General features: G+C 50.9%; 1 protein-coding gene across 1 annotated transcript in view; it reads left to right on the top strand.

The window, feature by feature from the left end:
• The window catches only part of RIMS4 (regulating synaptic membrane exocytosis 4), a 63182-nt gene extending 41398 nt beyond the window's left edge, over nt 1–21784 (top strand). The window contains exons 3-6 of the mRNA XM_073793026.1: nt 14560–14672; nt 14967–15068; nt 15674–15813; nt 20088–21784. Coding sequence (XP_073649127.1) covers nt 14560–14672; nt 14967–15068; nt 15674–15813; nt 20088–20306 — 574 coding nt within the window. The 3' untranslated portion in view covers nt 20307–21784. The remainder of the gene's footprint in view (nt 1–14559; nt 14673–14966; nt 15069–15673; nt 15814–20087) is intronic.
• The last annotated feature ends 743 nt before the right edge of the window (nt 21785–22527 follow it).

The raw sequence follows: 22527 nt of genomic DNA, 5'->3' as shown, positions 1-22527 counted from the left end.
ATCCTGGGCAGGTCACCTCTCTGTGCCTCAGTTTCCTCGTCTGTAAAACGGGGACAGTACTACCAGCCTCATAGGGGGTGTTATGAGGATTAGATAGGTTAATATTTATAAAGCACACGGCACAGTGGCTGGCAAAGCAGTGTCAGTAAATGAAGAAGGGGGTTGGAAGGGGTCTTGTTAGGATCGTTGTTATTTCTTCTTTACTCTCTTAGTTCCTGAAATCCCAATTGGTTTTTAAAAATGTGTACTACTGCTTGATGAGGAGTTTCACACACATCAAGTCATAAAACATTAGGTCCAACTGGCTCCTTGCCTGTGTTTCTCTCCCCCAGCTGTACATCAGAATCGCTGGGAACTTGCTACAAATACAGATCTCAGGGCCCCAAGTCCAAGCTGCTGAATCACACTCCTTGACAGTGGAGCCTGGGAATTCCATTTTTAAAAGGCTCCCTGGGAGAAGACCAGTCTAGACTGGGGTTCTCATTGTTGGAGCAATCATGGACCCCTCTGAGAATTTTGGGAAAGCTTTGAGCCTGCTTTCCCCTGATAAATATACACATACGCACCCGAACACAAACACACACTCATTTTTTTTTTTAATTTTTAAAATTTCATTTACTTATTTTTTTGGCTGCATCAGGTCTTAGTTGTGGCACGCGGATCTTCGTTGCGGCGTGCGGGGCCTTTTGCTGCTGCACGTGAACTCTGTAGTTTGCGGCACGTGGGCTCTCTAGTTGAGGTGCTCGGGCTCAGTAGTTGTGGTGCGCGGGTTTAGTTCCCCTGAGGCATGTGGGATCTTAGTTCCCTGACCAGTGATCAAACCTGCATCTCCCGCATAGGAAGGCGGATTCTCAACCACTGGGCCACCAGGGAAGCGCCCACAGACACGCATTCTCACACGCACAGTCGTACAGACACACTTGGTGTAACTGTAGTGGGTTCCTACATTCTCCTAAACCCCATCCCTGGCAAGGAAACTTTGATCCAAAGTGACTTCTTAATTGTACAGATGACCAGGGCACTCAGAGAGGTTGTGGGGCTTGGCCTGGATCACACAGCAGGTTAATAGGTCTGGAACCCAGGAGTCCCGACTCTCAGCCGGGGCTTGTACCACAGCACCCCATCGCTTCATTGTCTCAGCCATCCTTGGCCAAGGAGGACAGGGGTATCACCATCCTTGTCAAGCACAAGAGGAGACTGGGGCTTGGAAAAGTTAAGTGCCCTGCTGCCCAGTATGATAGGCCCTGGACGAATGTGGCTGTTTAAATGTAAATGAATTAAGATTAAATATTCTTTTCCTCTGTTGCATTCGCCATATTTCAAGTGCTCAGTAGCAGTATGTGTCCAGCACCAACTGTATCGGACTGTGCAGACGTCGGCCATTTCCATCATCATAGGAAGTTCCATTGGACAGTCCTGGCTGAGTGGCTTGTCCAAGGCCAGACACCCAGCCAGGCCGCTGGGAGGTGGGACTGGGGCTCAGCTGCCACCTTCTGCTCCCGTCTTGCTTCTGGCCCTGCCTCACAGCTAGGGGCTCTGCCGCCTGAAAGCCTTCTCCCCCTCAGCCCCTCCTAAACGGGGCGTCTCCGGTCTCTGAATGGCCTTGCCTTGGCAGATTCTGCTGGTCCACCCACCTCCTAGGGAGACTTTCCAGAGGGCGAGAAGAGAAGGAGGACAGGCGGGAGGGAGAGGGAGAGAAGGAGGACGAAGAAGAAGGGAACAAATGTTTTCTTTAACCTAAGAAACTTGGCAAGGCAGCAAAACTTGGAGGAGGATATTCTAGGAATCTGGGTAGCAGTAGGTCCCTGCTGAGTTTCAGGGGGTCAGGAGATCTGGGTACTAGTCCTGGCTTGGCCACTGACCCCCTGAATGGCCTTGGGCATGTCTGTAGTCCTCTAAGCTTTAGGGAGGCGGATAAACATCTCGTCTGTTGGCCTCGCAGACAGGTCAGAAGACCAGGTCACGGGGGCGGCAACATGGTGCAATGAACAACAGCAGGGGGTCAAACCCATATTCCCATTTTACAGAAGAGGAGCTGAAGGCTCGGAGAGACCACATGACCTGTCTGAGGGGAGCAGCATAGGAGGGTGTCGTGGAGAAGAAATGAGATGATGCCTGCATGTGACAGGTGCTTGGGAGGTGCCTCCTGTTGTCATTTGCTGTCATGTGATTTAAGGGACCAGAGAGTACGCTATGTTACAGATGTGTTCAAAGCCAGGACTCTGGAGTCGGACAACCCTGGTTTTAGCCTCATTTCTGCTTCTTAAGAGCTGTGTAGCTTTACGGAAGTTACTTTACCTCTCTGGTCCCAGTTTCTTCATCTATAGAAAGGGGTCCATAATAGTACAGACCACTAATAGAGTTGTTGTGAGGATTCAATGAGTTAATATATGTAAAACACTTAGAACAGTGGCTGGCACATAGCAAGCATTATTATTATTAGCTGTTGTTATTGTTGTTTGTTGACTCAGCCACTGTAAGTTGAGTATTTTGCTCCTTGTGGCCAGTTGCATCCTAGTAGATAGAGTGAGCCACCCCCATTATAATTGTGTCTAGAATGTGCTTAGCACAGGATAAGCACGGGATAAATTTTGGCTGTGATGATTATGGTTATTAAAAGGTTTGCGGTGGGTGTCTTGAGACAGTTGAGGAAGGATCAGGTGGTTTGGAGGGTGATTTGTCCAGGAGACGGGAGAGTCTTGCCCTCGCAAGAGGGGCTGAGTCTTGGTGGAGCCCAACCAGGTGCTACCCGCTTCCTCCAACACCTGGGTGAGGAAAGGAAGTTGAAGGGACAGGTGGGAACATTGAGCTGTGGTCAGCCTCCTCTTTGTTCTGGAGGTATTTTGGGCACTGGCAGGACCCAGATGCCAGGCTCTGAAACAGGAGGGGGTGTGACTATCCTCCCCCTGGGCTCCTGCCAGCCCAGCTGAGGCTTATAGGGAGCCGGCATGTTTGAGGAGCCCCTGCCAGCCTGCAGCCCCTGGTGCTGCCGGGTGTGTTTATTCCTGCAAGTGGGCACAGGGGTTTTCATTTAGCACCTACAGTGGATTTTCATTTAGTACCTACAGTGTGCCAGACAATTGGGCCGGGCATCTCAGAGACCCTGCCTTCCACTGACCACGCAACTAGCAGTGTGGTGAGAGATGCAAAGGGCAGGCACAGAGAACTTTGGAAATGCTGCATGCAGCCAGGTCTCAGGGCTGGGGAACGAGGGCTCCCTACAAGGGTTGGGCCATTCTGCCATTGACAGTGCTTGGGCTCCAGGCTACACGATACCAGTTACAGTGGCTTTAGCCCTTGCTATTCAAAGTGTGGTCCACGGCCCAGCAGCATCCCCCGGAAGCTTGTTAGAAATGCAGCATCTCTTGGGACTTCCCTGACAGTCCAGTGGTTAAGAATCCACCCTTCCACTGCAGGGGGCACAGGTTCGATCCCTGGTCAGGGAGCTAAGATCCTGCATGCCACGTGGCATGGCCAATAAAAAGAATAAAAAGAAATGCATCATCTCAGGTTTCTTTTTTTTTTCTTTTGCTATTTAGCAAGGTAGTATTTTTATTTATTTATTTTTAAACAAGTTTCAAAAGATTTTTTTTTTAATTGGGATATAGTTGTTTTACAGTGTTGTGTTAGTTTCTACTGTACAGCGAAGCGGAGTTCCCTGTGCTGTACAGCAGGTTCTTACTAGTTATCTATTTTATACACATTAGTATATATATATATATATATATATATATATATATATATATATATATCTCAATCCCAATCTCCCAATTCATCCCCCGCCCCACTTTCCCCTCTTGGTGTCCATATGTTTGTTCCCTACATCTGTGTCTCTATTTCTACCTTGAAAACAGGTTCATCTGTACTATTTTTCTAGATTCCTCATATATGCCTTAATATACGATATTTATTTTTCTCTTTCTGACTTACTTCACTCCTTATGACAGTCTCTAGGTCCATCCATGTCACTACAAATGACCCAATTTTGTTCCTTTTTATGGCTGAGTAATATTGCATTGTATACATGTACCACATCTTCTTTATCCAGTTGTCTTTCAATGGGCATTTAGGTTGCTTCCATGACCTTGCTATTGTAAATAGTGCTGCAGTGAACATGGGGGTGCATGTGTCTTTTTGAATTATGGTTTTCTCAGGGTATATGCCCAGTAGTGGGATGGCTGGGTGGTATGGTAGTTCTATTTTTAGTTTTTTAAGGAACCTCCATACTGTTCTCCATAGTGGCTATATCAATTTACATTCCCACCAACAGTGCAAGAGGGTTCCCTTTTCTCCACACCCTCTCCAGCATTTATGGTTTGTAGATTTTCTGATGATGCCCATGCTAACCGGTGTGATGTGATACCTCATTGAAGTTTTGATTTGCATTTCTCTAATAATTAGTGATGTTGAGCATCTTTTCATGTGCCTCTTGGCCATCTGTGTTTCTTTTTTTGAGAAATGTCTATTTAGGTCTTCCACCCATTTTTTGATTGGGTTGTTTGTTTTTTTGATGTTGAGCTGCATGAGCTGTTTATATATTTTGGAGATTAATCCTTTGTCCATTGATTCGTTTGCAAATGTTTTCTCCCATTCTGAGGGTTGTCTTTTTGTCTTGTTTATGGTTTCCTTTGCCGTGCAAAAGCTTTTAAGTTTCATTAGGTCCCATTTGTTTATTTTTGTTTTTATTTCCATTACTCTAGGAGGTGGGTCATAAAAGATCTTGCTGTGATTTATGTCGAAGAGTGTTTTTCCTATGTTTTCCTCTAAGAGTTTTATAGTGTCCAGTCTTACATTTAGGTCTCTAATCCATTTTGAGTTTATTTTTGTGTATGGTGTTAGGGAGTGTTCTAATTTCATTCTTTTACATGTAGCTGTCCAGTTTCCCACCATCACTTATTGAAGAGACTGTCTTTTCTCCATTGTATATCCATGCCTCCTTTGTCCTAGATTAGTTGACCACAGGTGCGTGGGTTTACCTCTGGGCTTTCTATCCTGTTCCATTGATCTATATTTCTGTTTTTGTGCCAGTACCATGTAGCCTTGATTATTGTAGCTTTGTAGTATAGTCTGAGGTCAGGGAGCCTGATTCCTCCAACTCTGTTTTCTTTTTTTCCAAGATTGCTTTGGCTTCATCTCAGGCTTCTAACAAGATCCCCAGGTGGTTTGTGGGTTAAGGTTGAGAAGCTCTGGCTTAATGGTAGTAATGTTCTAGAGCTAACACTATACAGAGCACTTGCTACGTGTGGGCACTGCGCTAAGCGTTTTACACGTATTGACTCATTTAATTCTCCCCATAACCTGATAACCCTGGAACTGTTAATATCCTCATGTTACAGACGAGGAAATGAAAGCCAAAAGAGGTTAATTAATTTGCCCAAGGTCACACAGCCAGTAAGTGACTTCAATTTTGGGGATTCAAATCTAGCATTTGAAGTCTGCCCTTACCCATTCTACTTGACTCTTTCCCTCCTTTAATGGCTGCATCTGTCAAGATTTCTGGAGGTGGATGCTTCCAGGATGGTTTGGTGGCTCAACGAGCCTGTCTTTCCCCTCCGCAGGCCTCAGCATGGTGGACCGATCCTGGTTTATCCCCTGGCACTGGGGAAGGGTTTTCTCTTCCAGTGCCCCTTTCTGCCTGATTGAAAATTTGGTTCTGTATGTTAAGGATGGAAGGGAACAGTTATGGATTGGGCAACCATCCAAGCTCCCACTCCCACCCCCGCCCCAAGCAGGCCCGTCTCCCCTAGATAAAGGGCAAGGATTCAAGCCCCCTGAGAACGGACCATGAGAACAGTACCTCCCCAGACCCCTCATCAATCCTGAGATACTCCCTGGTGACCATCTGTTTCAGTTTGGGTTCCCCAGAACCAGACCCAAGACATGGATTTGAGTGCAAGCAGTTTACTTGGAAGGTGATTCTGGAAAACCATGGTGGGGGGGCCCATGAGAGAGAGAGGGCAGGGGAGGCATCCAGCAACATGTGTGTTGAGAAGCCAGCTGCCACTGTGGGCATCCGGAGCTAAATCCTGATGGGGACTCTAGGAGTCAGTGTGGAACAGGTGCCTGAGTCATTTCCTGGGAGGCCAGGGAGCTGGAGTATTTATACTCCCACTCTCATCGGTTACTGGTTGATGGATGTTCACGTTTAACTCTCCTGCCCTTCCTGTGGCAGTGAGGGCTCTGGAGACCAGAGAAATTTCTTGGGGGCCAGAGAAACATAGCCAGAGGAATGAGGGTGCCAACAGTTAGAAGTCACTGAGCACTGACATGGTGAGGGTCAGGGCACGTGGGGGACAGCAGCAGCGTCTGCTGTGCTTTCTGAGTGCACAGCGCCACCATCTCCCAGCTGCCCGAACCAGACGACTCTCGCAGACACCTCCTGCTCTTTCGCGCTCCGTATCCAGTCCATGATTGGGCTCTACTATTTCACTCCTAATCGTCTTTGACTCCATCCACTCCCCTCCCCTCCCCCAGCCAGGAGGCCACTCATCACTCTTGCCTGGATACCTGCAAGTCTCCTTTTTGGTCTAAACTGCACAGTCTGTCACTCAGCACTTACTTCCTCTGGATTCTGCCAGCTTCCCCCAGTCCGCAACTGTGTGCCCCCTGCTCCACCACTGAACCTCTACACTTCCCTCCGTCTCACCTCCAGATCTCTGCATACATTGCTCCCTCTACCTGGCACTCCCTTTCCTACCCCTGCTCCCTCTTTGCCCTCTGACTCATTCTTCCTCCAGATCTCAGCTAAGAACATAAGCTATATCTCGTGTGCCAACTTCAGCTAATCGATAGTGGCTCCCTGGAGCGCTGTGTTGAGGAGGATTCTGAAGTGCGGTCCGGGCTTGGCAGGAGTGTTGAGGTTGATTGGCAATGTCTGTCCTGGGAGTGGGCAGGGGAAGTGGAACGGCACAGGTCTGCCGTTCCTCTGGCTGCATCGGCAGCTTCCACAGCCTATTCTTCCCCCACCATAGCACCCAGCAGTCTGTCTTACTTCTCACGTGTGTGTCTTGTCTGTCCTACTAGACACTGAGTGTGGTGCCTGCTCAGCACAGGGCCTGGCCCACAGGAGATGCCCCACAAATTTGGATGAGTAATAGGTGGAGACTACGTACAGAAGTACATACACACACTTGCCTCTCCTTCCCGCCCCTCCCCAGCCTCCTTCATCACAGACCCAGGGTCTCAGCATCCTCCCCATAAACCCGAAGCCATCCAGGCTGGCTGCTGGCGCCCCTCCTCCTCCTTCCCTCTGCCCCTTGTCATCCTGTGGTGTCTGGGTCATCAGCATCCTGCTCCCCGGGTGTCTGGGTCACGGTGCCCACAGCTCTGGAGAGCAGAGTGTGAGCCGATGGCAGGGCCACTGCACCCAGCCTCAGGGTGGCTTCCTGTCAAGGCTGTTTCAGTCATCACCGAAGGCCCAGGAGGATGGGTGGGTGGTCAGAACCCCCTTTCCTTTTCCCACCTCGGCTACTTAGCAGTCATCGTGCCTGAAGGACAGGCAGGACAGGTGTGGGCGTGGGCTAGGAGATGGGGGTTTGGTTGCTTCTGTTTTATAAGCACCAGGATTTGTTGAGCACTTGACTGCACCAAAGCCTGTTCTAAGGCGTTCATCTCATTTAATACTTACAGCAGCACCAAGGGTGGCCTACCACTGTTCATTCCTACTTCCCCGAAAAGGAAACCCAGGTTCTGAGTGGTGAAGAACGTGTCTGTACAACCAGTGAGTGGGGGGAATCAGGATTCAAATCCAGGCCTGCATGACCCCAAAGCGTGGACTGCAGATCCCTGTGCTCTGCCCTGGGCAAGGCTAAGGTCCCCTCGGGACACAGAGACAGTGTAGCAGAGAGATAGAGTAGATGAACCCAGGAACCAGACTCCCAGGTTCAAATCCCAGGTCTGCCACTTAGCAGCAACATGATCTTGGTCGGGTTACTTAACTTTTCTGTGCCTTGGTTTCCCCTTCTGGAAAGTGGGTATTAATAATAAGTACCTAGCTTGCACAGCATTGTTAAATGAGGTTTAAATGAGTTAATACGGATAACTTAGTACTATCAGTGCTTGGCTCATGGCAAGCTTTTGATCAATAAAAAATAAATCAAATCCCTGGCTTCACGCCTAGGAGCTACGCTCTCGTGGCCGGGGTGGGGGGAGGGGTAGGTTTGGGAATGTCTCGAATACTTGAGAAGCTGGAGTCAGGACTGTGTGATGCTGTGTCTCCTGGCATACAGTCAGTGCTGCTGCAGTGCTTGTTTTGCAAACGCACATTTGTTCCAACACGATTGAAGTATTCTGGAATAATTTGAGCACAATATAAACTTCGCCTTTGCTCAGGTGTGATTTCATCCACGAGAAACACGAGGTGAACTCGGGAAACTGCACCCATGTAGGAATGCACAAAACATACTCCTCGCTTCCTCCTGACCCCCCTCCTCCCACACCTGGTGTTACAGCTTCCCACCCGTCCGTTTCAGACAGCCCTCCGTCACCACATTGCAGCAACTCACACTGCAGACCTGCTGACACTCATTTCCAAAAGCAAGCATCAGGCTGTCTTCACGGTAAAGCACCATATTTATTGTAGTATCTGTGCGTTTCTTAACCATTTTACACGTATAAGACTGTGCTACCGTTTTTATTATATCCCTGTCCTTTTTTTTTTTTTTGATACACTTTTTGGGTGTTGTGCCCCTAACCGTGTTTTCCCCATAAGCTCTGTGTTTGACTGCAGGACTTTTCACTGCACTGTGGTTTTAGGAATGTATGTTTTGCGTTACAGCAGAACCGACTGTATTGCAGGCTCAGCGAGGCTGTGGGAGGGTGGATGGATGGACGATGGACATGTAGGGGCAGGTGGTGAATGGATGGACAGAGAGCCCGTGAACCTTTCAGAACCACATAACCCATACTCACCACGAGGGCTGGGCCGCCTTTTAATTTCTGATGAGTTGAGACAGGCGATCCATCTGGAAAAGAGTAGAAGTCAAAACCCCCGAATAACCCAATTATTTCTTTAACCATTGAGAACACGGGAAAACCAGAGGCCAAACTGAGCTCAAAGGTTAATAATAAAAGACAAATGGGTTTCAGCGCCACAAACAAAACTAACAGGATTTGAAAGGCAGGAAATCTCATTTCACCAGTAACACAAAATAAAAGGCCAGCAGAACAGAGGTTTTAATCCTGTTTCAGGTCTCTGCCTCCGCCTGGTGGCATGTGTCCCTTGGAAGAATCAGCTGCTGTAGCCACCCTGCTCCCCCTCCCACCCCGCCGCAGATGACCTGGCCTCTTTGTCTCAGGCATCCAGGTGCTGCACTTCCTAATAGGTCAGGAATTGGAAGTGCTCTGAAAGCACCACAGAGGGCTTCCCTGGTGGCACACTGGTTGAGAGTCCGCCTGCCGATGCAGGGGACAGAGGTTCGTGCCCCGGTCCGGGGGGATCCCACATGCCACAGAGCGGCTGGGCCCGTGAGCCATGGCCGCTGAGCCTGCACGTCCAGAGCCTGTGCTCCGCAACGGGAGGTGCCGCAGCAGTGATAGGCCCGCGTACCGCAAAAAAAAAAAAAAAGAAAGAAAACACCACAGAGAGGGAGAAGAGGCTCTCCCAGGCCAGGCAGCAGGGACCCGCTAGCCACGGCATCTCAGTCCTTTACTCATTCAGCAGATGCTGTGTGCTAGGCCCTTTGCTAAGCACCTTGCCTGCGTCATCCTGTTGACTCTCCCCAACAGCTCAGCCAGGTGACTATAATTTATTTCCATTTTATACATGCAGCTCAGAGAGATTACCAAACTTACCTCAGGTTGCACAGCCCTGGAACCCAAGGTCTGTATTATGCCGAGTTCAGTCTCAACCAGTATATTTTCCCAGTTTGGGGACAGCCCAAGGGTCTGGCAGTAAAAATCTATTGAGTTCCTACTGAATAAGGCATGGTCTAAGTAGCAGCAAGTTTGTGGCATTTACTAATTCAGCACACTCTTTCCTACCCCTTTGGGAATGGATCCTATAAGCAGAGATTTTCAAAACATTTAAAACTGGTACAGCACAGGCACCCAGCAGTGGGAGGGCTGCACTTCTGTCTCTAGGGTAGGTGTGGGCTCGTTTGCAGGTAAGAAGATTCAAGTGCAGAGCCACCAGCCGCTGGCCAGAGGTCACACAGCAGGCACTTGACCAGCAAGGAGTAGGATCAGCTCTGACTTTGTATCCTCTGCCTTCCGTCCTCCAGGGGAGTCCCCGAGGTGGAGCGGGATCTCTGATGCAGTTGGTCCCCTGGCCATCAGGGACCTACCTCCATTTTATTCTTCCTCCTCCAGCCCCATGGAGGATGGGGCAACCCGTTCAGGGTTTCTGGGGAGTCAGCCTGGTTCCTTGGCAGCCAGCGAGGCACCCTGGGATGGGAAATCAGGCCGCCACCCAGATATAAACAATCACCGCTGGGCACCAGGCCTACCAGTTCCCTATTGTCTGCTCAGAATCCCACCAGGAACTGAGGGGCAGACAGTGACGATGTTGGAGGAAACTTTCGGTTTCAGGCTGCAGAAGGCCTTGCTCTGCCTTGGGGGGCTGGGCCCCTTCAGTGCCTTAGATCCCACGAGGTACCGCTATTTCTCGAGCTTTTAGAGCCCAGACCCTCCTAAGAGAATGGATTCCAGACCCTCAGGAGGCTGGGGTGGAAAAGAAACGGGTGTGGAGGAAAGGCCAGGTCACCAGCTGTGAGCGGGTCTAGGTCTTAGCTTTCGTGCTGTTAATTCAGGTTCTTTGGGTTTGCAAGCAGAGCGGGTATCCATTTCTGTCCCCAGGTAATTAAGTTATTTTTCCCATGCTTTCTCTATAACACCGTTGCATGATTGTAGAGATAATAGGTTCGGAAGCTTGGCTGCCTGGGTTGCAATACTACTCTGCCATTTCTTAGTTTGGCCCTCTCAAAGGTGCAGTGGGAACATGTGCTCCTCTCCAGGGCATGGAGGGACACACAGAGCCTCAGAGATGCTCCAGAGTCATTTGACAAGACACTAGACAACATTTCTGCAAAGCGTCACGCCCTTTTCTCAGCTCCACCCAATAAGAAGCATGGGCACGAGTCCCCTCTGCTTTCAGAGTCCCCAAACCTCTGTGGAGTTTCCCATCATCCCTGAGCACTGCCAGCCCAGCCTGGGGACCCAGACCTTCCTCAGTTCTCTTCCCTCCCTGCCTGACTCCCTCTGCTCTCCCTGGCTGGGGATTTGGGGTTGGTTTGTTTACTCACGGGCAAGACGGCCGGGTTTTGCACCTCTCCTTCCAAGACTGCTGCTTCTTAGATTTGAAACTCAAAAGCTAAGAATCTGACTGTCTCGTTCTCTGCATCCTACAGGGTCATCCCTTCTCTGAGGCAGTAGACCTAGGATACCGTGGCTCCTGCCTGAATGGGGAAAGGGTGGCAGCAGGTAGTAGGAAATCATGAAAATGAAAAAGTACTCAGGCTAAAATCTCAAATTATTATCCTTCCATTGACTCTGCCAATAACTTAAATCAAAACAGAATTTGTTGGAATGATTGTGGGACATCTCACGTGCTTGAGGAAAGAACTGGGTGGACAGGACTGGGTGGCTAGTAGTTGGGGCTCTTTTCAAGGACAGGCCATTCACACGGCTCAGTTCTCATGACTGTTGGTCTCCAGGCTTCTCTTTTATTTCCCAGAGAGAGTCTTTGCTTGACTGAGCTTGGGTCAGCTGTCTGACCCTGTGTCCATCAGCTCTGGCCAGGGGACAGGGTCACTGCATTCATTAGTCAAACCAGTTGCTGTAACAAGCCTCTTCAATCAATGACTTATGGCTTAATGACAATGACTTAATACAGACATTTGTATTTTGCTCATGCAGACTTCAGTGCAGGTGTTTCTGGTCATTGCTCCCAGCCAGCTCCTTTATTCTCGTCTTTTTTTTTTTTTTTTAAATCCAATACGTGTTTATAATTCCTCTACTGTCAGATATTTAGACTGTTTCCATTTTTACTATTATAAGTCATCCGTGGCTAAATACAGTCCTTTTCTCCTCAATGTCCAAAAGCTTAAAACAGTTGATTTCCCTCTTTTCTTCTTGGATCTCTGTCCTTTCCTGTCTTCTGTGACATTGTATACACCTGCAACATAGACCTTCTCCAAGGTCCTGAACTAGACTCTCTTGCCCCTGCCTTGTCTCAGTCACCCTCCTGGGTGAGAGACAAGTACTTACTCTCTCCTGCTCTTCACTAGGCTCCTTTACTCTTGTGGTTTCACCATCCTGAGGACCTCAGGACCCTGTGCTGGTGACTCTGGTCAGGATAGAGGGAAGATAGTATGTGAGAGGTGGCCTTCCTTCCTCTCCCCTTGTTGCTGGACCCCGTGTATCCTTTGGCCCCCAGTTCAAATTCTCCTCTCCTGGTCCATTCTGGGCCACTGCAGCCAGCAGTGCTTCCTCTCTTCTGATGACCCCTGTGCTCCCACAACCCGAGGTGGGCGGGTAGAGGACCGGTTGTGCCTCATAAGAAGACAGTAGTCTTTTTTAGTTGTTTCTTTGGGGGGCAATATGTTTGTTTGCTCAGCAGAATGGTAAGTTGTTTGTGCACGGAGTCTTCTCTTGTTTCTTCCCCCAGCTTGCTTGGAATTTTATACATAAAGGCCAAATAGTCTTGGGTGACATGAGTTGGGCAGTGGCCTCATATGGTAGCAGGCACTGCCATCGTATAGCCCTCGGACAGGTGTCTTTCTCACTCCTGGCCTCAGTCTTCCAATCTATGAAATAGGGAGTCTGCTGACTTGGAGGACAGCTTCCTGTAACTGTTTGCAGAGCCAGCAGGTATATCCTTTGCCAACTGTGAGGTTCTGTGAATTAGCAAGGAGGTGTAAAGGCAGGCAGCTGTGGTTCAGGCACCAACGAGCATGTCTAGGGTGTGAAGAGCTGGGTACAGGCAGAGGAGACCATGAGTGAATTGTTCTCTCTGAAGAACTGGGGCAAAGGTAGACTAGCAGAGTGGTTTGGAAGCAGAAGGGGGCACCCTCGGAGTGGAACCAGAGACCCCAGAGGCCGAGAGCTCAGCAGGTTCCCTGAGAAGGGAGCTGGGGGCAGGGTGGCAGCTGCTCTCAGGCTGGGGAACAAAGTGTACAGTGCCCTTGAGGCCCAAGGCAGGCTCCTCTTCCTGTTCAAAAAGCCCCTGGCTGCTGCTGTGAAACCCAGCTCACGGTACGTGCTTATTAAAAGTTAGCTGTTACTCTTGGAACATGCCCAGGTGGAAAGTCACCTGCGGTTGGCCTTAGAAGTGTTGTATCCAAGTGTTGAGTCTGCCCTGTGAGTTCTGGCTTTAGGTTGGCCTGAACCTGCTTCCTCATCTGAATAATGCTGATAAAATAAAAACAAAACAAAACAAAACCATCCTCCTTTGTTTGTGGCAAGGTTCCTATGAGAATGCTTTGCTCCTAGAGGTAATAGGGGCACATCAGGCATGGTACTTAGTGCCTGATCTCATTACATACAACAGACCTAGGAGATGGGAAAGAAAAAACTAAAATTGGTTTCAGCAAAATAATATAATAATAATTGTTGTTGTTGACTTACGTAACAACAACAACAACAACAAAATATCTCTTGCTTCAGGCAGAGTTTGATCCAGGAGGTCACGCAGTGCCACCTGTGTGATGTCTTCCTTCATGGGCTCCAGACGGCAGCAGGAGAGCTGCCAGAGGCTCCAGTTTTCCGTCTTGGGCTCAAATCTGATGGGAAGAGAGAGCTTCTCACTTCCTACAGTTCGAAGAAATCTTCCTGGGCAGATTCTTGGGAGCTGCATTGGGCCACACGCCCAACCCTGAGCCAGTCACTGGCTAAGGAAGGAACGGCTTGATTGGCTAGGCTGAGCCTACGCCAGCCTCTGGAACCAGGTCTGCTCTGCTCCATGCGAATCAATGCCTTGGGGGAAGGGGCTCCCCAAAGGAGATTTGAGGTCTTTTTCCCAAAGGAAGGCGAGGGGACATTGGGCAGCTCTGTGGCAAGAGCAAGTGCGAACCTTGGAGGCTGAGCCACTGGCGCCGTGCATCTCAAACTGTCCAGTGCAAACGAGTCTTCTGGGGCTTGTGTTAAAAGCCAGTCGCTGATTCAGCCGCAGGGAGTGGAGTGGGCCTCAATTCCCTTTCTAATTAGCTCCCGGGTGACGCTGCTGGTGTCTGGACCACACCTTGAGTATCGCAGCTCTCACCCATAGAGCCAGGCATTGACAGACATCATCTCCCGTGAGTCCTACAGCCACCCCGAGAGGCGGGTGTCACCATACCCATTTCATGGAGGGGGAACCTGAGGCTCGGCGAGGAGAGGTAGGACAGGGAAAGGTACAGGACACGGAAGCTAAGCCCTGGAATTTTGGAGTCAGAGCTGAGATTTCAGGGCTATTAAAGTAGAAAGGAGGCAGAGATAGGACAGCGGTCTGCCTGAGGCTGGGTGATGGATGTGGACAGAATCACTGTGGAATGAGGGCCATTCTGGAGCTGACTGCCTGAGTCATCAGAGTCCTCAGTCGGCCCCTGGGAACGTCTGCTTTTGTCTCATTCTTTCTTCTTGCAGCCTTAACTATGGGGGAGTTTGCCTGGCATCGGACGCCCAGTTCAGTGACTTCCTGGGCAGCATGGGGCCAGCACAGTTTGTGGGCCGCCAGACCCTGGCCACCACGCCGATGGGTGAGTGTCCCAAGACCTGTTCCAAATGTTGGGGGGGGTCCCCACCAGAAGCCCCGTGTCCCTCCCTCCTTCCCCTCTGCCTTGCCTCCATCTAATGAGCACCCAGCCTGGAGCCCAGTTCACACCTGCCAGGCGCTCCGCAGAGCCCGGGCGCTTGGTGTGGGAGTTGTTCTGGTCTTGTTTGGGGCTGGGAGCAGGGGGAAGGGATCTCATCCCTCAGCGGAGAGGAGGAGCTGAGTCCTTGATGGAGCTCCCAAGCCACTTCCCAGTCTCAGCTCTTGGGGCCTGTTGCAGGGGATGTGGAGATCGGCTTGCAGGAGCGGAACGGTCAGCTTGAAGTGGACATCATCCAGGCTCGGGGACTGACGGCCAAGCCCGGCTCCAAGACACTGCCAGGTGTGGAGGCTGCCCTCCCGTCTGCAGGGTGGGGGGTGGAGGCCGGGGGGATGTCCTGAAGGCTGTCTGGGTCTAGAAGAGAGAAAACTGGGTCCAGCTCTGAGGGATCCCTCAGTCCCAAAGCGAGTGACTCTTGTGTAACTGGAGATTTAGGATTTTTTCTGGAGACCCAATTGGAATTGTCCATTGACCTTGTCAGCCTCCCCGACTGGACTGAGCTCCTGGGGGCCAGGGACTGTCTTTCCTGTTTATGGTTCTACCCTAGCGCCTGGTAGGGCTCATGGAATACCGTGGGTGCTCAGCAAACATCTGCGTGAATGGGTCAACCATGAATATATAAGCCCGGGAAGGGTGGGCAAGCCAGGGACTGAGAGAGGGAAAGGGTGAGCAAAGGAAAGGGGAGGCAGGTAGGACCACCCGAGGGGGCCGAGTAGGCCCCAGCTAACCCTGGCTGCACCCCACCACCTACCCCCACCTGCCCCTGTTGCCTCTTCTGCAGACCCCCTGGGGGGACTCTGATCCCCAGCAGCGGGTCCCTCTGCTGCGCCCTTCACCCACCATGTGGGGTTCAGGCTAGAACTCATCCTGCTGGCCTCTGTCCCCAGCGGCCTACATCAAAGCCTACCTGCTAGAGAACGGCGTCTGCATTGCCAAGAAGAAGACCAAAGTCGCTCGCAAGTCACTGGACCCGCTGTATAACCAGGTGCTGCTGTTTCCAGAGAGTCCCCAGGGCAAAGTCTTGCAGGTGAGGGGCTCGGGGGTGGGTCGGGGTGCAGTATCAGAGGGAGAAGGAGGCCCTTCTTGGGGGTGGGGGGCTCCCTGCAGGGCTTCATCTGGAGGAAGTAGAGCACTGTGGCTAATCTGAGCGCCGCAACTTGGTGTGCGACTTTGAACAAGTTCCTTTCTGAACCTCAGCTTCTTCATCTGTAAAATGCGGATACTAACAGTACCCACTGATAATGTTACTGTGAGAGTGGAATGTGTGCTTTGTGCAAGAAGAGTATTTGCAAGTTTGGCTCTACAAGTGGCTGCCATTAACATCATCATCATCATCACCATCACCACCACCACCACCACCACCAACCTCTGGAGGCCAGGGGCTTGGCATGGAGCACAGTGGCAATAGACTGAGAGCCTTTGGAGGATCCAGAGAGGTCTTCGGCTCCGTGGCTTTTAGGAGAATCTGGGAGCTAGAAAAAGCTGCCCATCACGGGGCCGGCAAGGCCCGGGTTGGATGCCTGCAGGAGCCATACGCCTGCTCTCTCAGGGCCGCTGTTTGGACGCCTCTAGCTTATACCTCAATTTCTTGCTCCTAACCTGGGCAGGCAGAGCAAACAAGGGTAGGGCCAAGGTGTTACAAGTCTCCAAGACAGTGGGACTTTTGCCAAACTGGGAAGCCCAGGTCCTGTCTAGGACCTAGTCTTTCAACCTGTGGGTTGAGACCCATCAGTGAGTTGTGAAATCAATTTAGTGGGTCTCAACAAGTACTTTTTTTTAACGGAATGGAATAGGAAATAGGAAAGAAATAGGAAATAGGACTAGGAAAGGTAAGTCTTAGTAAGATAAGTCTTATTTGGTGGAGCCCTTGCTTCAATTATGAATCCCATGTGTTTACTGGGTGATGATATAAATGTCTGTCTTGCTGTATATACTGGTCAAAAAAGTTTGGAAAAACCCTTCTGGTCTAAAGACATTCAGAGACAATTTGAAACAATCAGAAGACCATCTGGGGCCCACATCTGGTCCACTGGACAAAGGTTTGTGCATTTTGGCCTGAGCATCTTGGGAGAAGCTCCAGAGCACATCCCTATCTGGGATGCGGAGGGAGTGGGGAAACAGAAATCTGACATGGGGTCCTTGCTACTGAGCCTTCTGACTAATGTCAGAGCAGGACAGGCCCACTGCAATTGAGGAATGCCAGTTGTATTAGTCTCCTAAGGCTGCCATAACAAAGTACCATAGACTGGGGGGCTTAAGCAACAGAAATGTATTTCTTACAGCTCTGGAGGCCAGAAGTCCAAGGTCAAGGTGTCACAGGTTATGTTTCCTGAGGCCTCCTTGGGCTGCAGACGGCCACCTTCTTGCTGTGTGCTCACATGGTCTTTTTTCTACATGCGGACATTCCTGGTGTCTAGCTGTGTGTCCTAATCTCCTGTTCTTATAACAACACCAGTTAAAACCACAACCACCCTAACGGCCTCATTTTAATGTAATCACCTTCTTAAAGGACCAGTCTCCAAATACAGTCACATTATGGGGTTAGGGCTTCAACATGAATTTGAGCGAACACAGTTCAGCCCATAACACCAGTGGAAACAGACCCATCCACACACCAGACATGAGCTTCTGATCAGCTGCCTAAGGGGTGTTGAAGACTTAGTTGAGTGACCTCGGACAAATGATTCAACCTCCCTGAGCCCCAGTTTAAACAGCTGTGAAATCGGAATCCTTTTTTGTAGGGTTGTTGGGACGGTTGACTCTAAGGCTGGTTTAGCCTTAGAACGGTTCCTGACATGCGGTAACCAATAGCAGTGGCCCATGTCGTTTGCATATTACCCTGCATGCTTGAAGAACGTCTTACAGCTTACAGCGAGCTTTCACATCCATTATCTCCTGTGATCCTCGCTTGCCAGGTGAGCTGAGTGCGGGTGATTCCATTTACAAACAAGAACTCTGAGACTCTGTGAGGTTAAACAAACGACTTTGCCCCAAACCACCCAGCCAGCACTGGGATTAGAACCTGCGCGTGTCTGACCCTAAGCATGTGCATTAAGACAACAGGCTCTATGCGTGATAAGCCAGCCCACCTTTGGAGAGGGGCAGAGTTAGAACCTGAGGTGCCGGAGAGCAAATGAGGGTCCTGTAGCCACAGACCATCCACCTGGCCACTCTAAGAGAGGAGGTTGACCAAGAAATGAGGAAGGCGCTGCAGAAAGAGTCTGTTGGAAAAAAGGAAGGAGGCTACCATGTACACTATACACGTAGCAGCCACTTTTTTTAAAATTGAAGTAGAGTTGACTTACAATATTGTGTCAATTTCAAGTGTATAGCAAAGTGATTCAGTTATTTTTTTCAGATTATATTCTACTATAGGTTATTATATGATATTGAGTATTCTTGTTGCTTATCTATTTTATATATAGTAGTTTGTATCTGTTAATCCCATACTCCTAATTTATCCCTCCCTCCCTCCCTCCCTCTCCCCTTTGGTAACCATAAATTTGTTTTCTATGTCTGTGAGTCTATTTCTGTTTTGTAGATAAGTTCATTTGTGTCATATTTTAGATTCCCCATATAAGTGATATCATACAGTATTTGTCTTTGATTCACTTCACTAAGTATAATATTCTCTAGGTCCATCCATGTTGCTGCAAATGGCAATATTTCGTTCTTTTTTATGGCTGAGTAACATTCCATTGTGTGTGTGTGTGTGTGTGTGTGTGTGTGCGCACCACATCTTCTTAAGCCAGTTGTCTGTTGATGGGCACTTGGGTTGTTTCCACGTCTTGACCATCGTAAATAAAGCTTCTATGAACATTGGGGGGTGCATGTGTCTTTTCAAATTAGAGTTTTCATCTTTTCTGGATATATACACCCAAGAGTGGGACTGGTAGATCATATGGTAGCTCTATTTTTAGTTTTTTAAGGAACCTCCGTACTGTTCTCCATAGTGGCTGCAACAATTTCCATTCCCACCAACAGTGTAGAAGGGTTCCCTTTTCTCCACACCCTCTCCAGCATTTATTATTATTATTATTTTATATATATATAATTTATTTTATTTATTTTTGGCTGCATTGGGTCTTCGTTGCTGCACGCGGGCTTCTCTCTGGTTGCGGCGAGTGGAGGCTGCTCTTCGTTGCGGTGCACGGGCTCCTCATTGCGGTGGCTTCTCTTGTTGCAGAGCACGGGCTCTAGGCGCGCGGGCTTCAGTAGTTGTGGCTCACAGGCTCTAGAGCACAGGCTCAGTAGTTGTGGTGCACGGGCTTAGTTGCTCCGTGGCATGTGGGATCTTCCCGGACCAGGGCTCGAACCTGTGTCCCCTGCATTGGCAGGCGGATTCCTAACCATTGTGCCACCAGGGAAGCCCGCATTTATTATTTGTAGACTTTTTGATGATAGCCATTCTGACCAGTGTAAGGTAATAGCTCTGACCAGTGTAGGTAACTGTAGTTTTGAATTTTTCTAATAATTAGGGATGAGCATCTTTTCATGTGCCTATTGGCCATCTGTATGTCTTCTTTAGAAAAAAAATAGTGTATTTGGGTCTTCTGCCCATTTTTTGATTGGGTTGTTTTTTTCAATATTGAGTTGTATGAGCTGTTTATGTATTTTGGATATTAACTCCTTGTCGGTCATGTCATTTGCAAGTATTTTCTAGATTTCTGTAGATTGCCTTTTTGTTTTTTTGATGGTTTCCTTTGCTGTACAAAAGCTTTTAAGTTTGATTAGGTCCCATTTGTTTATTTTTGCTTTTATTTCTCTTGCCTTGAGAGACTGATCTAAGAAAATATCGCTACGATTTATGTCAGAGAATGTTTTACCTAAGTGCTTTTCTAGGGGTTTTGTGGTGTCATGTCTTACACTTAGGTCTTTAAACCATTTTGAGTTTATTTTTGTTTGTGGTGTGAGAGAGTGTTCTAATTTCATTGATTTACATGCAGCAGTCCCACTAGCCACTTTTTAAAACTTTGTTTCTGAGGATCTGGAAGCAGAGGGCCTTTTGGGGGGTGGGGTGGCAGGTAGGACACTCATAATGTAGGGTCAGCCCTCAAGGCTCGGGCTCAGAGATGGGGCGGGTGGAGGATGGAAAGAAATGGCAAGACCAGAGGCCGGACGCCAGTCATCCAGGGACCAATAATGGTGGCACTGGAGCCAGGAGAATATGGTGGGACTTGAGCCATTTTAGGCGGTAGAATTCCCTGGACTCAGAGACGAATGGGGCGTGGGGTGACCCCAGGTTCTGGGCCCGTGAGTAGCACTGACAGGATTTGAACCACTGTGTCTCTTGCCCCGCAGGTGATCGTGTGGGGGAACTACGGGCGGATGGAGCGGAAGCAGTTCATGGGTGTGGCCCGCGTACTGCTGGAGGAGCTGGACTTGACCACCCTGGCCGTGGGCTGGTACAAGCTCTTCCCCACCTCCTCCATGGTGGACCCAGCTACGGGCCCCCTGCTCCGGCAGGCATCCCAGCTGTCCCTTGAGAGCACCGTGGGGCCCTGCGGCGAGCGATCTTAGTGCCAGGGAGGGGGAGGGGCTCCCCAAGATGGTCTGGAGACCGCCCAGCCCCGACCTGGGACCCCAGGCCCAGGGGCACATTGAACAGAGGAGGATGGGGTTCTCCCCCCACAGCGGGGAAGCAGAACGGGGAGACCTGCCCCCTCAGGGCCCCTCCTCACCCCTTCTTTTCCTCCTATCCCCTGAGACCTTCCCTCTCCCGATGGGATTGGCTGCACTTTTGACTTGGCTGGTTCTTGACCTGGTGGATGTGGCTGCAATCCGGAGAAAGGAAAGACCGAGGTGGCAGAGCAAACCATCCTCCTGCCCCAGACACTGTCCGACCGCTCCCCCTTTTTGCCTCCTTGGAAGCTCGCTGCCCGGAGCCAAGTCCAGAACCCAGCGGCCATCTCCATGGTGCCAATTACCAGCAAGTGTCTTTCCTGCGGCACCGGGTTCAGGCAGCTACTCCTGCCCCAGAGCCTATGGGGCAGCTTTGCAAGGATCCGGAGCCAGCTCCGGGGGGCCCCAAGCCCCTGACTTGAAGAGGAGCTCAGGCCTCCCTCCACCTGCCCGTGGAAGGAGCTTTGCCGCAGCCTGTTCGAGTCTATCTGTCTGTCCCCTGCCTGCCCCTCTTATGGTGGCTCTAGGACTTGGGGTCCTTCAGGGACCAGAGGATAGGAGGGGTGCCCTGGGCCTGGCACAGACCCCCAGGGTACCTGCCTCTGTGGGATTGCAACAACCTAGTTTGCAAACTGTTAGTGGACTGGACAGAACTCTTGTCGCCTGTGTTTTAGCAGAGGAGCTGTGGGACCCCGATTTTTGAGAACCCCAGCTCCAGAGAGCTCACCGTCTCTGAATTTTGGGGATGTGGGATTGGAGAGGGAGTCTGAGGAAAGCTGGGCTTGGGACTGGTGGTGCCCAGGCGAGGGTTTCCCAAGTAGGAGAATCCCTCCTTGCTGGATGAGGTCAAAGGTTATCTTGTCTGGCCCTCTGCCTCCAGGCTAAGGGTCTGGGGAGGCAACAGAGCTCCCCAATTTTAGTCTTTTTAAACAAACCATCCTGTACTAAGGGCAGAACCCACTGCCCCGGCCTCAGTGACCTTGGCTCAAGGAGAGAAAGAGAGTGAGGAGAGGCATGAGTGTGAGAATTGGGAGGTTCCTTCTCGAGCAGGCCTGGGGCCCTCCCCGGGGCTTCACAAGCCCTTTTGCATGCTGGGGAGGACGCAGGCTGGCCCCCCTCTCTAGAAGCACATTTCTGCCACCTTCGCCCAGCCGCCCACTCCCCATACCCCCCTCATTACCCAGTCCTGCTGTGTAGGGCATAGTCCTGGTTAGCCGGGTAGGGTTAGCGTGCCAGGCCCTGTGCCTGCTCTTAGCTCACTCACATAGAGTCCTTACAGAGTCCCCAGACGGGGCGAGAGGAGATGGAGTGCATTCCAGGAGACGGCCTTTCCCTCCTCGATGGCCTGGCCTGGGCCTCGATCTGGAGCCTGGTTCACACGGGAGGCCGCCCCCCAGCCCCCGCTGCCCCCCTTCCCCCTCCCCTCCCCTCCCCTCCCCTCCCCTCCCCCTCCCCTCCCCCTCCCCTCCCCTCCCCCCTCCCCTCCCCCTCCCCTCCCCCTTCTCCCCCTCCCCTCCCCCTTCTCCCCCTCCCCTCCCCCTTCTCCCCCCTCCCCTCCCCTTCCCTCCCCTCCCCTCCCCTCCCCTCCCCTCCCCTCCCCCTCCCCTCCCCTCCCCTCCCCTCCCCTCCCCTCCCCTCCCCCTCCCCTCCCCTCCCCTCCCCTCCCCTCCCCTCCCCCTCCCCTCCCCTCCCCCTTCTCCCCCTCCCCTCCCCCTTCTCCCCCCCTCCCCTCCCCCTCCCCTCCCCCCCTTCTCCCCCTCCCCTCCCCCTTCTCCCCCCCTCCCCCTTCTCCCCCTCCCCTCTCCCTTCTCCCCCTCCTTCCTCCCCCTCCCCATGTAGGGTTGTAGCCAGAGCTGCCCATGATACTCAGACGTTCTGATTTATTACCCTTGGTACTGATTTTATTTAGGAAGCACTCCTGAGGCTGTGAGCCTTGGCAGAGGGGGCCTGGGCTCCATCAGAGGAGGTCGTTTCCCACTGGGGTTGCCCGGCTCTGTTGAGACCCACCTTCCTCCCAGTCCCCCTCTAGGCTGTTGACCAGGTGATTCCTTCCACCTGGAGCCCCCCCTCCCCTCAGCCTGTTTGAGCCCTGGGCACCCTTTAAAATTCTGGAGGAGGT

This window comes from Tursiops truncatus, chromosome 15 (assembly GCF_011762595.2).
Source record: "Tursiops truncatus isolate mTurTru1 chromosome 15, mTurTru1.mat.Y, whole genome shotgun sequence".
Classification (NCBI taxonomy): Eukaryota; Metazoa; Chordata; class Mammalia; order Artiodactyla; family Delphinidae; genus Tursiops; species Tursiops truncatus.
This window is presented reverse-complemented; position numbering and strand designations above follow the sequence as displayed.